This window comes from Phoxinus phoxinus (genome assembly GCF_949152265.1).
Source record: "Phoxinus phoxinus genome assembly, chromosome: 12".
Lineage (NCBI taxonomy): Eukaryota > Metazoa > Chordata > Actinopteri > Cypriniformes > Leuciscidae > Phoxinus > Phoxinus phoxinus.
In genome coordinates this window covers 35,865,044-35,880,043 of record NC_136887.1, presented here as the reverse complement: position 1 = coordinate 35,880,043, position 15,000 = coordinate 35,865,044, and the positions used below count along the sequence as shown (strand labels likewise).

Here is a 15,000-nt window from a genome sequence, read left to right as displayed (position 1 = left end):
CGTTATAATAGCGATCCGCCGTTATAATAGCGATCCGCCGTTATAATAGCGATCCGCCGTTATAATAGCGATCCGCCGTTATAATAGCGATCCGCCGTTATAATAGCGATCCGCCGTTATAATAGCAATCCACCGTTATAATAGCAATCCGCCGTTATAATAGCGATCCGCCGTTATAATAGCGATCCGCCGTTATAATAGCGATCCGCCGTTATAATAGCGATCCGCCGTTATAATAGCGATCCGCCGTTATAATAGCGATCCGCCGTTATAATAGCAATCCGCCGTTATAATAGCGATCCGCCGTTATAATAGCGATCCGCCGTTATAATAGCGATCCGCCGTTATAATAGCAATCGTTATAAAAGAAAACAATCTGATTTGTGTCTGAATATGTGCATTATGTTTCACACACACTGCAAGGCCAAGTGCAAGGATGCTTCTTTTATTCAGGATTACAAAAATCCTGTACATACAGTATAGTTTCTGCATTATAACTTTACTTGTAAATTAGCTATCAACAACTGAAATTATGGTATTGTAAGAAAGCTTGTTTCTGCCACAGAATAAAACATTTTAAAAGGTAATTGCAACTTTATAAGACACAATCCTGACTTTATTACGACTTTATATCTCGCAATTCTGACTTTATTACGACTTTATATCTCGCAATTCTGACTTTATTACGACTTTATATCTCGCAATTCTGACTTTATTACGACTTTATATCTCGCAATTCTGACTTTATTACGACTTTATATCTCGCAATTCTGACTTTATAACACCCAATTTTTACTTTATATCACGCAAGTCTGACTTTAACACGCAATTCTGACTTTATATCACGCAAGTCTGACTTTATATCACGCAATCCTGACTTTATAACACACAATTTTTACTTTATATCACGCAAGTCTGACTTTATATCACGCAATCCTGACTTTATAACACACAATTTTGACTTTATATCACGCAAGTCTGACTTTAACACGCAATTCTGACTTTATATCACGCAAGTCTGACTTTATATCACGCAATTCTGACTTTAACACACAATTACGACTTTATATCACGCAATTCTGACTTTATAACACAATTTTGACTTTAAATCACACAATTACGACTTTATTTATCACAATTGCAAGTTGTAAAGTCAGAATTGCGTGATATAAAGTCGTAATTGTGTGTTAAAGTCAGAATTGCGTGATATAAAGTCAAAATTTTGTGTTTTAAAGTCAGAATTGCGTGATATAAAGTCAAAATTGTGTTATAAAGTCAGAATTGCGTGATATAAAGTCAAAATTGTGTTATAAAGTCAGAATTGCGTGATATAAAGTCGTAATTGTGAGATATAAAGTCGTAATTGTGTGTTAAAGTCAGAATTGCGTTATATAAAGTCGTAATTGTGTGTTATAAAGTCAGATTTGCAAATATAAAGTTGCAATAAAGTCAGAATTGTGAAATAAAAAGTCGCAATGACCTTTTTTATTTTCGATTAGTGTCGGGAACAGGCTTGAGTTAAAGTGTCCTGCACTGTTTTGATTGTGGCTGGCTTCAGTCCAGCGACAGCATTAGCACTGAGAGCCACTTGAGCGTCTCGATATCAATAACAGCGAGAAACACTGAGACAAAGACACACACAAAGAGCCGTGAGTGATGATCCTGAAACCGGCTCCATTATAGGAGCACGCGAGACAGAGACACAAAGAGAACGAGCGAGAGAGATTAATGTGCTGTAATCTAGCCGTCGGTATTAAACCGGAGATGAGTGTGTGTGAGTGTGTGTGAGTGTGTGTGTGTGTGAGTGTTATTAATGACAGTCGCTCACTTCTCTATAACACACACAGTTGTCTAATGAGTGAAGATACACCCTCATCTGTCTCACTAAACTCTGCCGTCTGTATCTGACTCGACTAGAAGAAAAACATCACGGGGACAATGGAAATGTGCAATTCTGTGTCGGTGTGTGTGAGGAACTCAAACTGCGGGATTTGCTGCTGGGAAGGTCAGCTTGAGAGCGAGTCACATTTGGATAACAAGCGTTTATCCTGTGGAAAGAAACGCACGGATCGATCCTCTACAAGATCAAACTACAAAATATGAACAAATATCTGCCAATGGAGTCAGGAAGATTATCTTATTCATTATTTTTCTGACTCCAGAGGCAGATATTTGTTCTTGTTTTAAACACAAACTCACTTTTTAAATTAAACAAATCTTAATATCTTCAGTTATTCAGCTTCTTCTCCAGTTAATGTGTCGTGATGTAAGAGTGTTTAGAGATTAGTGCTGGAGAACGAGACAGAAACTCTGAGGAAGAAGAACATCATTTTGCACTTATTCTTATATTCACTTGTTCAGTAAACAAAGCCAACTCTGATTTCATGTTAACTTTAAGCTTTTCAACCTAATTGCAATTTTACAACGAAATTAACCGTAAAATCCCGAATGAGGATCACGACTCAAAATCTGTGAATCTTTTCGTGAACCAGTTCGTTTGAACAAACCCTCTGAATGAATCAACTCACTCAAATGACTCAGACTTGAACACACACACACACACAGCTAATGTTGTCGCGCTCACAGACACTATGTGTTTTAATATAGCAGCACATTATTGAGGAATGTCTGGAGGCCGGCGCATGTAAGCGTATACTGGAGTAATGCTTTATACAGGAATATTATAAATCAGCTTGATTCATCACAGTCCCGCCTCAGACAGACTCTTGTTTCTCCAATTCACCGCAAGTCTATTTAAATCTCCGACTTACAGCAGGACTTAGCAGACGAGCTCGGCTCTGAGCGTGTAGGAAACAGGGGACACGTCGAATTATACGTGCAAGTTTGACCTATAAAGACAGAAGCGGTATTTTCTAGTCAAACGGACTCCAGAAAGTAGAGCATGTTGGACTGAGATATTTAGGGATGCTAACTGATGAACCGATGCTACACTTCTCCGCCGATACTCATATAGATTATCCAGAATGATATCGGCCGATTCTGAGAGTTTGGTATTTCTTAAGGAAAGAAATTCTCTCCCAAATAATGCTGCAAACTATAGAGAACCTCTCATGTGCTACACTATAATATTAGCGGCTACAGTTAGCAACAGAGCTATTATACTCAACTGCTATTTATTCCAGATGTAATTGAGGTTGGGTGATTACACGAGGCATGATACGGATTTCTGTAAGTTGTTCTGTATCTTTCAACGTACCTTCTGATGTTCATGCATGTTTTTCTATATAATGTGTATTAAAGTGGAAGAGAAGCCGCTTGAACTGAGGCGCTACAGCGATCTCTCACATGTAGGAGCGTTTGAATTTCATGATAAAATGAAATAATGTGTTTATTATGAGAAGTGACAGAGCTATGTGCGATTATTGGATGAGCGGCGCTACAGATAACGTTTGATGTAGAGAAACCGTAGATCTGGCAACCCTGAGCTACGGCTGATTAAAATAAAGCCTTCATTAACGCCGCTATTTTTTAGCAGTTAAAGCGCTAGTGTCGCGCTAGCTTGCCCTACACTCATCACGCGAGATGTTCTTCAGCACTCGTTTGATTGACAGGATATAATCGGCCCTGATCATCATTTTAATAATAATCTGTATCGGCGATACATCTGTGCACCTCTAGTACAAAACATACAATACGCTTCAAATGGTTATTCATATATGTAAATATGCACTACTTTAACAACACAACACAAGATGAAACTGTTGTGGGAAAACTAATACAGAATAATCCTTCTCTCCTCCGCCGGGTTTAAAGATTATAATAATATTATATTATGACATTGTATATGATGTTGAATATCTGTCAGCTGGTAAATTTAACTACACAATTAGATAATACCAGTTTAGCTCAACCAGTGCCCAAGCAATGCTTCATGTGTTCAGTGTGTGTGTAAGAAGAGCATTAGCAGTTACACACACACACTTCAGCAGAACATGACCAGCTCAGAGTGTGTGAATCATTTTTCGTTACAAATTTTTGGGAATAATGTGTCTCAGTTTGCTGTATTTTGCTCTCCTCACTCACAGAAATGAACTATAGTGTCCTGCACACACTAGTGAACAATATATCTACAGACTAAACACGTAAAACGCATGTGATTTTACAGGTTTGCGTTTTTTAAAGATATTCATCATAATGGGATGATCACGTTATCAAAAATGTTAAAAACTTGGAACCTTTTCAAGTGTGTGTTCTCGATCTCCAGACACTGGTGTGTGTGAATGAATGTCCAGAACACATTAAAGCTTCTGTCTTCTGTTAGAACGGTGTCGTGTTAGCGGCCGCTAAGTTAATAACTAATGATCTTTACAACGGAAGTGAATCAATCAAATCTAACTTTATCTGGACAATAACTTTACTCTAGATCTGCTGTAAAGCCTGAACACTGTTACTGTAATCTCCTGTGATCACTGTAAAGCTGCTGTGGAACTCTCTATACTGTTAAAGCGCTGTATAACTGAAGGAGACTTGACTATAAAAGATGATATCTGGTGTCTGAATCATTTTTGGTTTGACTGTAAATACAGCGTTTGGACGCGCCACATCCTCCACAGCAACTAAAGCAGACCTCAGAGTCTGATACACACAACCTGGTGTACGCGGTCGTGACGGGCAAAACCACACACACACACACTCACACACACACACGCACACACACACACACACACACACACTCTCTCTCACACACACACACACACACTCTCACTCACACACTCTCTCACACACACACACACACACACACACACACACACACACACACACACGCACACACACACACACACACTCTCTCTCACACACACACACACACACACACTCTCACACACACACACACAAGCAGATGCGGTGAGGATTCAAGGTTTCAGCACAAACTGCCCTTTCAAACATCTTAAAATATTAACATATTTTAGTATAATTTTCATAAATTAGGTATCATCCAAAAGCGTAAACATTCAGAACTCCTCCTGTGGAACCGGTTGTGTAATCGGACACTGCGTTGCCATGGAAACGGCACTTTAGCGGCGGTGTCACATTTAGTTTCACATTTTATAATCACAGGATCCTCAACTTCACATGTGCCACTCGGTTAGAAATATGATGACATCACAGGTTCCTCCACAGCGGATATATATATATATATATGAACTAAATTAACTTTCTTTTTAATAATCTGTGCTGTATTAATAAAGCTGATGTCACTTCACTAGACGGATGGCTTTGTTTAGTTGACTAGCAACTTTAGAGTCCAAATGATTTCATAAAATATTTATTTTGTATAAAATATTTTTTTTTTTAGTTCATCACATTTGCTTTACAGTAATCCTCTTGCACTTTCAAACATCTCGCTTCCAATATCTAAACATTCTTAAGCGGTTTTGCATCTCAAGTAAATGTATCTTGATTTAAAATATTAAAAAATAGTGAGTTTGTGCTTAAAATAAGAACAAATATCTGCCGACGGATGAAAACTCCTCATGCTTTCCCTTTGGATTAATTTTATTTTTGTATTTGATATGCATAAACACTTCATTTAGATACATATTTCAGAAAACAAGACTTATCGTACATATTCTTTGCTAATATTCTATTCAGATCTATCATTTATCTTCATTTACTCACTCAAGTCGTTTCAAACCTGCTTTTCTTACTCAGTATTTCTGTCTTGTTTCCAGTCCGAATATCTAAACATTCTTAAATTAAGAAGCATTTACTCGATATGAAAATGACATAAGAAAATAAAAACATCAAAATTAAGTGTGTTTTTGCTTAAAACAAGCAAAAATTATCTGCCAATAGCGTAAGAAAAAAAAACGTAATTCAAATGGATCCAAGATGATATTTCTTACTCCATTGCCATATAAATGTGCTTGTTTTAAGCAAAAGCTCACTTAATTTTGATCTTTTTTAATATCTTAATTCAAGATACATTTACTTGAGATGCAAAACAGCTTAAGAATGTTTAGATATTAAATGTTTTTGCATATTTTGTTCAGAAAACAAGATAAGTGAGTTTCCTTCTTCTGCTGAACACAAAAGAAGATATTGTGAAGAATGTCGGTGACTAAACTGTTGATGAACCCCGTTGACTTCCACATAGTTGTTCCTTCTGTAGAAGTCGTCGGGGTCCGTCTCTGCTTTCCAACACTCTTCAAAATATCTGCCTTCGTGTTCGAAGAAAGAAACTCATACAGGTTTGAAACAACTTGAGGAAGAGTAAATGATGACGGAACAGTCATTTTGAAGTGAACTATCCCTTTAACGGGTTTCGCCGGATCTGACCACCCAAACGCACTTTAACGCAGTCGCCATTTATTTTCACTGCTTTAACAGTCTTCCAGCTCCGGTCCCCGTTTCAGGGTTGAGTTGGGATGATGAGTCCAGGGGCCACAACGTCTCCTCTGTGCTTTGTGCGAAAGGGTTCACGGGAAGAGCCCTAAAACGTTCCACTGTATAAAGGTCACGAGTCTCCAGTTACAGGTCAACGTGGAAGAGGCGAACACATGCTCACACACACACGGTTAATGTCACTATTACCATCTGACATCACTCCAAAAACACTCATAAAACAGACACACACACACGAGATGCGGCCAGAATCAGAGCAAATGTCCCTCATCCACAATAATCACTTATTCTCCTATTTTCCTTTTGGGTCCTGCACATGTTGGTCATGTCAACGGCCCCATTCACCGCTCCAGTTTAACATCTCCAATAAAGTGTAATTGAACCTCATTACTGGCTAATTGTAGGGTTTTACCGCTTCAGCGCATTCAGAAGCCTCTGGATCATCGCTAACCTGCAGTTGAGGCTGTAAAAGTTCCTTCAGTTTATATGAACACTGAAATTGTTCGTCTAAATTTGATCGTCAATCTTTAATCTTGACATGTTGCTTCCCAGTGCCATGTGTGAAATCACAATTTGAGATATGACTTACCTGTGTCGAGTTAAAATGTTTTCCACCCAAAAGGTAACGTTTAAAAAACATCTATGGCTAATGTTATAGATCGTTAATTTAATGAATAAAGCAGTTCACCTAAAACTGATCATTCTGTCACCATTTAAGGCCCAAGCACGATCATTATTAGCCTCAACACCAGCTCGTTCTGTTTATTTGAAGTTTAGTCGTTCAATCGCTTTAAAACCAGTGTATTCTGACTGGCTGTCCGTGTTTTTATTGTTAATCAACTGGGGAATAAAGTCGATTCCATGTTGTTATATGTATAGTTATGTATTGTATCTTTTCCCAGTGAATTAGAACGATTATTAAAACTTTACTTACAATTATTTTCCTTGGTGTGAACGCGTCTTTACTTGCTCCAATGTTGTTTCAAAATGTTGGCCCTTTACTCTGTGGAATATAAAAGAAGATATTTTGAGTTTTAGATTTGTGATTCATTTAAGAAATAATTTAGGTTTGGAAAGACACGAGGGGAAATAAAATAATTAGCATTTTGAACCTTTAGCCTACTAGGAGAATTGCTATGGAATGTCAAGCTTACCTTTCAATAAAGTGCTATTCATGTTAAGAAGTTGACAACCAAACGTTTTTGATAACATATTCTGCTAAAAGGATTCTTACCTGTGTGTTGAATCATAGTTTGCGTTGTGATGCTTCTTACATGTGTTAAATGTGAGTTTGAGATGTTCACTTAAAATCTCTCCTCAGAGTTAACGGTCACTCGACAAATTAGTCACGCCATCACTCAAAAAAACCGCGCGCGGGAAACAGACGCGAACTCCCCAACGACCCGCCGCTCATCTGTCAAACCTTCAGCCGTTTTCTCGCATTATTTTCCACCATATATTATTCTTTCCTCGCGTCTTTTTCGAGTAGGCCGGGAGTGCGGTGGGTGTTTGAACTGGAAGCGTCTTGCCGTTGTTTTCTTTCCTTAAACACCTGTACAAACAGCGGCCGCGCCAAGTGACAGCTCTCGTTCTGACACAGCGGGAAGCGCGTACCCGCCACTTTAGCGGACGCACGCATACCTGACCAAGACGGTCGCGTGCGCTCAATATCCGAAATGCAATAAAATACTTAATTAATTAGTGACACCATTGTACAGAAACAATATAGCCTAATAATAGAAAAATAAATTAATAAATAGACGGGACCATATTTAAAGTCTCCCTGTGGTGAAAATCCAGCTTTTAATGTTGTTTATGTGTCTATGTGGTGTTATTAATACGCTTTAATCATGTGTAAGTTCATAAGTGGACAGCATTGCTGAGTATTTTCTGCTTAAAACTGCAGTGAACCAAAGACAGTCTCAAACACACGGTTTGAAATCGCTGGTGTTTCTGACGTCACACACTACCTTGTAACCAATCAGATCAACGTGTGATCGTCAACCAGTGGATCTCTGAGTGAGTGAGTGGAGGCGGGGCTCATTTGCATATTCATATAACTGTGTAACCAATCAGATCAACGTGTGATCGTCAACCAGTGGATCTCTGAGTGTGTGTGTGTGGAGCGCAGGAAGAGTGTGTGTGTGGAGCGCAGGAACAGTGTGTGTGTGGAGCGCAGGAACAGTGTGTGGAGCGCAGGAACAGTGTGTGTGTGGAGCGCAGGAACAGTGTGTGGAGCGCAGGAACAGTGTGTGTGTGGAGCGCAGGAACAGTGTGTGTGTGGAGCGCAGGAACAGTGTGTGTGTGGAGCGCAGGAACAGTGTGTGTGTGGAGCGCAGGAACAGTGTGTGTGTGGAGCGCAGGAACAGTGTGTGTGTGGAGCGCAGGAACAGTGTGTGGAGCGCAGGAACAGTGTGTGTGTGGAGCGCAGGAACAGTGTGTGTGTGGAGCGCAGGAACAGTGTGTGTGTGGAGCGCAGGAACAGTGTGTGTGTGGAGCGCAGGAACAGTGTGTGTGTGGAGCGCAGGAACAGTGTGTGTGTGGAGCGCAGGAACAGTGTGTGTGTGGAGCGCAGGAACAGTGTGTGTGGAGCGCAGGAACAGTGTGTGTGGAGCGCAGGAACAGTGTGTGTGGAGCGCAGGAACAGTGTGTGTGGAGCGCAGGAACAGTGTGTGTGGAGCGCAGGAACAGTGTGTGTGTGTGTGGAGCGCAGGAACAGTGTGTGTGTGGAGCGCAGGAACAGTGTGTGTGTGTGGAGCGCAGGAACAGTGTGTGTGTGGAGCGCAGGAACAGTGTGTGTATGGAGCGCAGGAACAGTGTGTGTGTGGAGCGCAGGAACAGTGTGTGTGTGGAGCGCAGGAACAGTGTGTGTGTGGAGCGCAGGAACAGTGTGTGTGTGGAGCGCAGGAACAGTGTGTGTGAAGTGTGTGAAGTGACGAGTGTGTCCAGAAGAGACTATTTCGAGCCCAATTACTCACGGCATCATGTTACTGTAAATTACAGGCAGACGTTTGAATGATATTAATATTGGACAATATTCCTGACCACATGTCCACATGCTCCTCCACATTAATACATCTTCTGACCGTGGGATTCGGAAAAGACATAATTTACTTTTCCAGAGGAATGAAGATGGAAGGAAAAGAACCAGACATCATGTTAACTTGTGTTGTGACATTTATTCCTAAACGCTCCCGCGCTCTAGCACACCTGGACGGCTGGAGTTACACACACATTCAGTTTAAATAGAAATATTGAGAGACTTCTGTAAGTAGATCCGTGGACATGAACACACACTCCAACACACCCCTCAGACTGAGTGTACCGGCAGCGGCGAGCGTCCAACACGACTCCAGCTCACTGGTCCACATGACGCTCGTACACACGAACATCCGTCAGGAACACAGAGGTTACGCCGCCGCCACACTCTGGAGTCGCCGCACGAGAATATCAAAAATAAACTACAGCATGAAAAGGGGAATACTGAGCAAACCGAGTCAAGAGATTCACGTCAAGAGTTTTTATGTTGAAATGTGTTCAGGATGGCCACTCTCTCTCACACACACACACACACAAACACTCTCACACACACACACACACTCTCTCTCTCTCACACACACACACACACTCTCTCTCTCTCACACACACACACACACACACACACACACAAACACTCACACACACACACACACACTCTCTCTCTCTCTCTCTCACACACACACAATCTCACACACACACACACACACTCTCTCTCACTCTCACACACACACACACTCACTCTCTCTCTCTCTCTCACACACACTCTCAAACACACTCTCTCACTCTCTCACACACACACACACACACTCTCTTACTCTCTCACACACACACACACACACACACCCTCTCTCACACACACTCTCTCACACACACTGTCACACACACACTCTCTCACTTTCTCTCTCTCACACACACTGTCACAAACACACTCGCTCTCTCTCTCTCACACACACTGTCACAAACACACTCGCTCTCTCTCTCTCACACACAAAAACAAAGATTTTGTACACATTAAAGCTTTTTCATTTATGTAACACACAATATCTAATTGGCAAATGTAGGAGGGAGAAAAATATAAAGTGTAGATTTTGCGTTTTATCGCCGTCCGTGACTCTGAGTTCAGAGACTCTTTACAGAGGCTCACATGAGTGAGACGATGATGAAGATGATGAAGATAATGATCACTGTATTATGAAGACGATGATGAAGATGATGATCACTGTATGACACACATGGAGCTGCGAGGAGGATTGACGGGTCGAGCCACCGACTCCTGACTGTAGTTCACGATGTCTGCTTTCACCACGTGCTGTAGAAACACACACACACACACCTTTTATTATTACGTGTAAAATTAATAGTGATGAAAACTGCTTAAAACAAGAACAAAAATCTCATTCTCATCTGTGTCAACTCAATAACTTCACTGAATATTAACAGTCATTTAAATTTAAATCTGCACACAAGTCTAAAGGCCATTGCACACTGAGTCCGAAAATTTCGTATGCGTTTTTCGTATTCGTGATTCTGTGGCTCTGAATTGTCAAACACATTCAAACTGCTTGTTACGGATGCGAAAAACGCAGAAAATCGAACCCGTTTCGATTTTTTTTATGACGGACGAAAGTTTCGGAGGCAGTGTGTTTCGGATGCGAATTTGGGACTCAGTGTGCAATGGCCTTAATGTTTAACAGTGTAGATAAGATGACGTTAGTAGACATTAGACTTTAGGATTTTAAGATCACAAGATAAAAATTAAGTGCATGTAAACTTTTGACTGGTGGATCATATGTATATGATATTGTGAAATTATAATCTGTGATTAAAGAGCCTTTACACTGACTGATACTGTACACACACACACACACACACACACATTACAGAGCAACAAACACTTTAAACTCTAAACTACTGCATTCAAAATCAATCTACAACAATAAAATAATGATGAACACAGTTACACCGAGTCCTAACCAGACGCGATGCGATAAGATCCAGCGACAAATAATGTGACACGACTGCGAGATGTGTACAAATCAATCAAAACCCACAGCCAATCAGAACAGCATGTGGGTGGAGTCTCGCTGCGACTGCACAGCCAATCAGAACAGCGTGTGGGCGGAGTCTCGAGGCGAGTGCACAGCCAATCAGAACAGCGTGTGGGCGGAGTCTCGAGGCGAGTGCACAGCCAATCAGAACAGCGTGTGGGTGGAGTCTCGCTGCGAGTGCACAGCCAATCAGAACAATCATTTGTTTCATTTCAAGATCTGAGGAGAATTATCCACTGTTGCTTTTACAGCTCAAAGCTGGAGCACTAAAGGTGCGTTCACACTACAAGTGACTGTCGCTGCTGGTCGCCAGTGGCTGGCGGTGCGGTCGCTAGTGGGCGTTCCCGCTACTGGTTGCCTAGTAATGTTTGTGAGTGACATTCACGGATGTTTCTCCATGTTGTAGACCAATGTTGTTTTCGTCAACGATGACGCAATTATTTCGTTGACGCACCTTTTTTTTATGACGATAACGTTACGATGACTAGCTAAAAATGGCTCTAAGGTGACTAAAACATGAAGAGACGTTTTCGAGTTTTCGTTGACGAGACGAGATGGAACGAAAAGTATTATAAGTCTGACGTTCACAATGCATGTAATTTCTGCCTATTTTGCGTGAAATCGTCTGTTTTGAGCAAAAAAAAAGTATCAGCAATGCCGCATTCTAATCGTTGTTTTGGGTACGCCCACCACCCGGCTGCCGCGCACCAGATTCCACACAACAACAACCAGTGTTGCCAGACGTATGATATTTATCGTATTTGTACGATAATTTTGACCTCTGTACGATCAATAATGAAAAAAATCCCATAGTGTACGATAATTTCAGAATTGCCCGCAAATTAGTTAAAATATCCCGGAATCTAGATTGAGCGAGCAAGAGCGCGCATGTGTAGCGCGCGCACAGCAGAGAAAGGGAGCGAGAGACCTTGTGCGTGTGTGCTAGTGTGTGCGTGTGCCTCACGAAGCGCATGTAAGGACCCAACCAATCGAATTATTCAGAAAGTCTAGTTTATTATGCAAAGGGTTTAAGGTTAACTGTTGTTTTATGAATTGCAACACTTGCTGCAACCTGTCAAACCTAAGCCCATTTCCAATACTTTTTAACCTAAATTAATTTGTTAAAGACTACTTTTTTTTCTTTTTTTACTAAAATTGACTAAAACCTTTTTGTGTTTTCGTCGACTAAAACTTGACTAAAACTATCAAGTTTATGAGTGACTAAAATGTGACTAAAACTAGCATTTTCGTCAAAAAGACTAAGACTAAAACTAAAAGGGCTGCCAAAAACAACACTGCTGTAGACAACAAATCCGTTTTCATGCCACTACAAACATTTGGAAGGAAAGTTCTAAATATAAATGTAATCAGTATAACATGCATAAAATTAAAGATGAACGAGAAACTGTGAGTGCTTTTTGCCATCGCCTCTATTTAACTGCAGCTAACAGGCAAATCCCGTCTCTATGTGTTCAGGACACCAGTCCGGCTCTGAGTCAGCGCTGGGAACACACTGTACGCACACGGAGATACATCACAGCTTACAGCACAGTTTCTGACGGCTAATATCAGCTTCTCGTTCAGCTCGCCTCTGTCAGAGAGTGACGGATGAACGCGCGCTCCACTGACTTCACTCCTATTGGTTGTCGCTCCCGAAAGTCGCTCTTCATTTGCATAAAGTTAAACAGATTTCAACTTTGTCGCGTCGCCAGACACGCCCCATCCGGTCGCCGGAAAACGCTCGCTCCCCATTGAAATGAATGGTAACGTGCCGCTTTGTCGCTTGTAGTGTGCACGCACCTTAAATGATATTCAAAGTCACATGACACAGTTTTAACATTAACTAAAGCCCATAAACAGTGCCTGAGATTATCAGAGCCACACTGTGTTTGTTGCTCCAGCGCGACAGAAAAATAGAAACCGTTTCTAAAATAGAATCGCCGCGTGTCGCCGTCGTGGCTGGCTAGCACAACAACTCTCATTAACATGGAAAAGACGCATTGTATCGCGTGTAGTTGGGACACGGTGTTACTCTCTTACACAAACTAATAAACACACTCACACACAAACTAATACACACACTCACAAACACACTCTCTCTCCCTCACACACACACACATACTGTTATTGGACAGAGCAGATTTTGCTCTGATTGTTCTCTTGTTTGATTGGTCCCTCATCCTGAGGATAGTCCACCAACTCCGCTTTGACAATACGCTAAACACACACACACACACACACACACACACACACACACACACACACACACACACACACACACACACACACACACACACACACACACACACACACACACAATGGAAATAAAGAAATGGAGAGAAGCAGAACAGAAAAATGAGGTTGCATGCATTAAACAAAGGAAGAAAATAAAGATGATTTACAGATGACAAATAATATATAACTAAGGACAATGTTTGTAATATTTGAACACACACACACACACACACACACACACACACACACTGAAGAATGACTGAAGAGTTCGTATAAGTGTGTTGGAAAAGCCTGAAACTGAGATAGAGAAAGATTCACCTGCGACTGCTCGATCTCGGCTTTATTCAGCTTTATTCCCACAATCTCAGCGGCCAGCCTCTGGAAACACACACACACCTGCAACACACAGTTACACACTCAATAAAACACACACACACACAAACACACACAGTTACACACTCAATAAAACACTGACACACAAACACACACAGTTACACACTCAATAAAACACTGACACACACAAACACACACCAGAACACATCTGATCCTAAGAAATCACTGTTTTTGCAGAATTGTAGAAGCGTATATCTTGTGTAAAGTGTGTCTCTGGTCGAAGCTCAACCCTTAAAGGGACAGTTCACCCAAAAACGAATAAAGTGCATCCATCCATCATCAAAGTGGAAAGTATGATGGATAGATGCACTTTTATGATGGACAGATGCACTTTTATCATGGATGGATGCACTTTTTATTTCACAATATGCACTTTTATGGACTTCAAAACAGAAACGGTCATTCACTGCTATTTTTTGAGCTTCAATCTGATGGTTGCAATCCACTGCTATTATAAAGCTGGGAAGAGCCAGGATACTTTCTAATATAACTCTGATTGTGTTCGTCTGACAGAAGAATGCCATATACAGCTTGGATGACTTCAGGGTGAGTAAATCATGGGCTAATTTTCATTTTTGGGTGAACTATCCCTTTAAATCAAAACCTGAGAGTCATGAGAAAAAACATTAGAAGTTCCAAGTCATTCAATATGACGTACAAATGATTGCACACAAAAATGAAATATAAAAACATAAAAAAGGTAACGGAGACTTTTAAATCACAAAACTCTAATATTTCTTCACACAATTGCGATTCTCGAAATTCTGACTCTTTTCTCAGGATTTTGCGTGTTCAGGCCAGGTGTCTAAAAATCTGAGAGAGAAAAAAAACTGAATTGCAATATGTGTGTGTGTGTGTGTGTGTGTGTGTGTGTGTGTGTGTTTGTTACTTACAGAGTCTCCCGTCTTCGCAGACACAAACT

At 40.9% G+C, this 15,000-nt stretch overlaps 1 protein-coding gene across 4 annotated transcripts in view; it reads right to left on the bottom strand.

Moving 5' to 3' along the window:
* Nucleotides 1-10,558: 10,558 nt before the first annotated feature.
* The window catches only part of rab28 (RAB28, member RAS oncogene family), a 29,649-nt gene continuing 25,207 nt past the window's right edge, over nucleotides 10,559-15,000 (bottom strand). Inside the window, exons 5-9 of one of the 4 annotated variants that reach the window (XR_013799663.1) lie at nucleotides 14,972-15,000; nucleotides 14,004-14,081; nucleotides 13,573-13,667; nucleotides 10,617-10,711; nucleotides 10,559-10,578 (exon numbers count right to left, since the gene is read on the bottom strand). The exon at nucleotides 14,972-15,000 is cut by the window's right edge and continues 75 nt beyond it. Coding sequence is in view for 3 of the 4 variants with exons in the window: in XM_079630022.1 (XP_079486148.1) it covers nucleotides 10,619-10,711; nucleotides 14,004-14,081; nucleotides 14,972-15,000 (200 nt within the window). In the remaining variant the exon portion in view is untranslated. Of the gene's footprint in view, nucleotides 10,712-13,572; nucleotides 13,668-14,003; nucleotides 14,082-14,971 lie in introns of all 4 variants that reach the window. The other 3 variants (XM_079630022.1, XM_079630021.1, XM_079630020.1) reach the window with 3 other exon arrangements.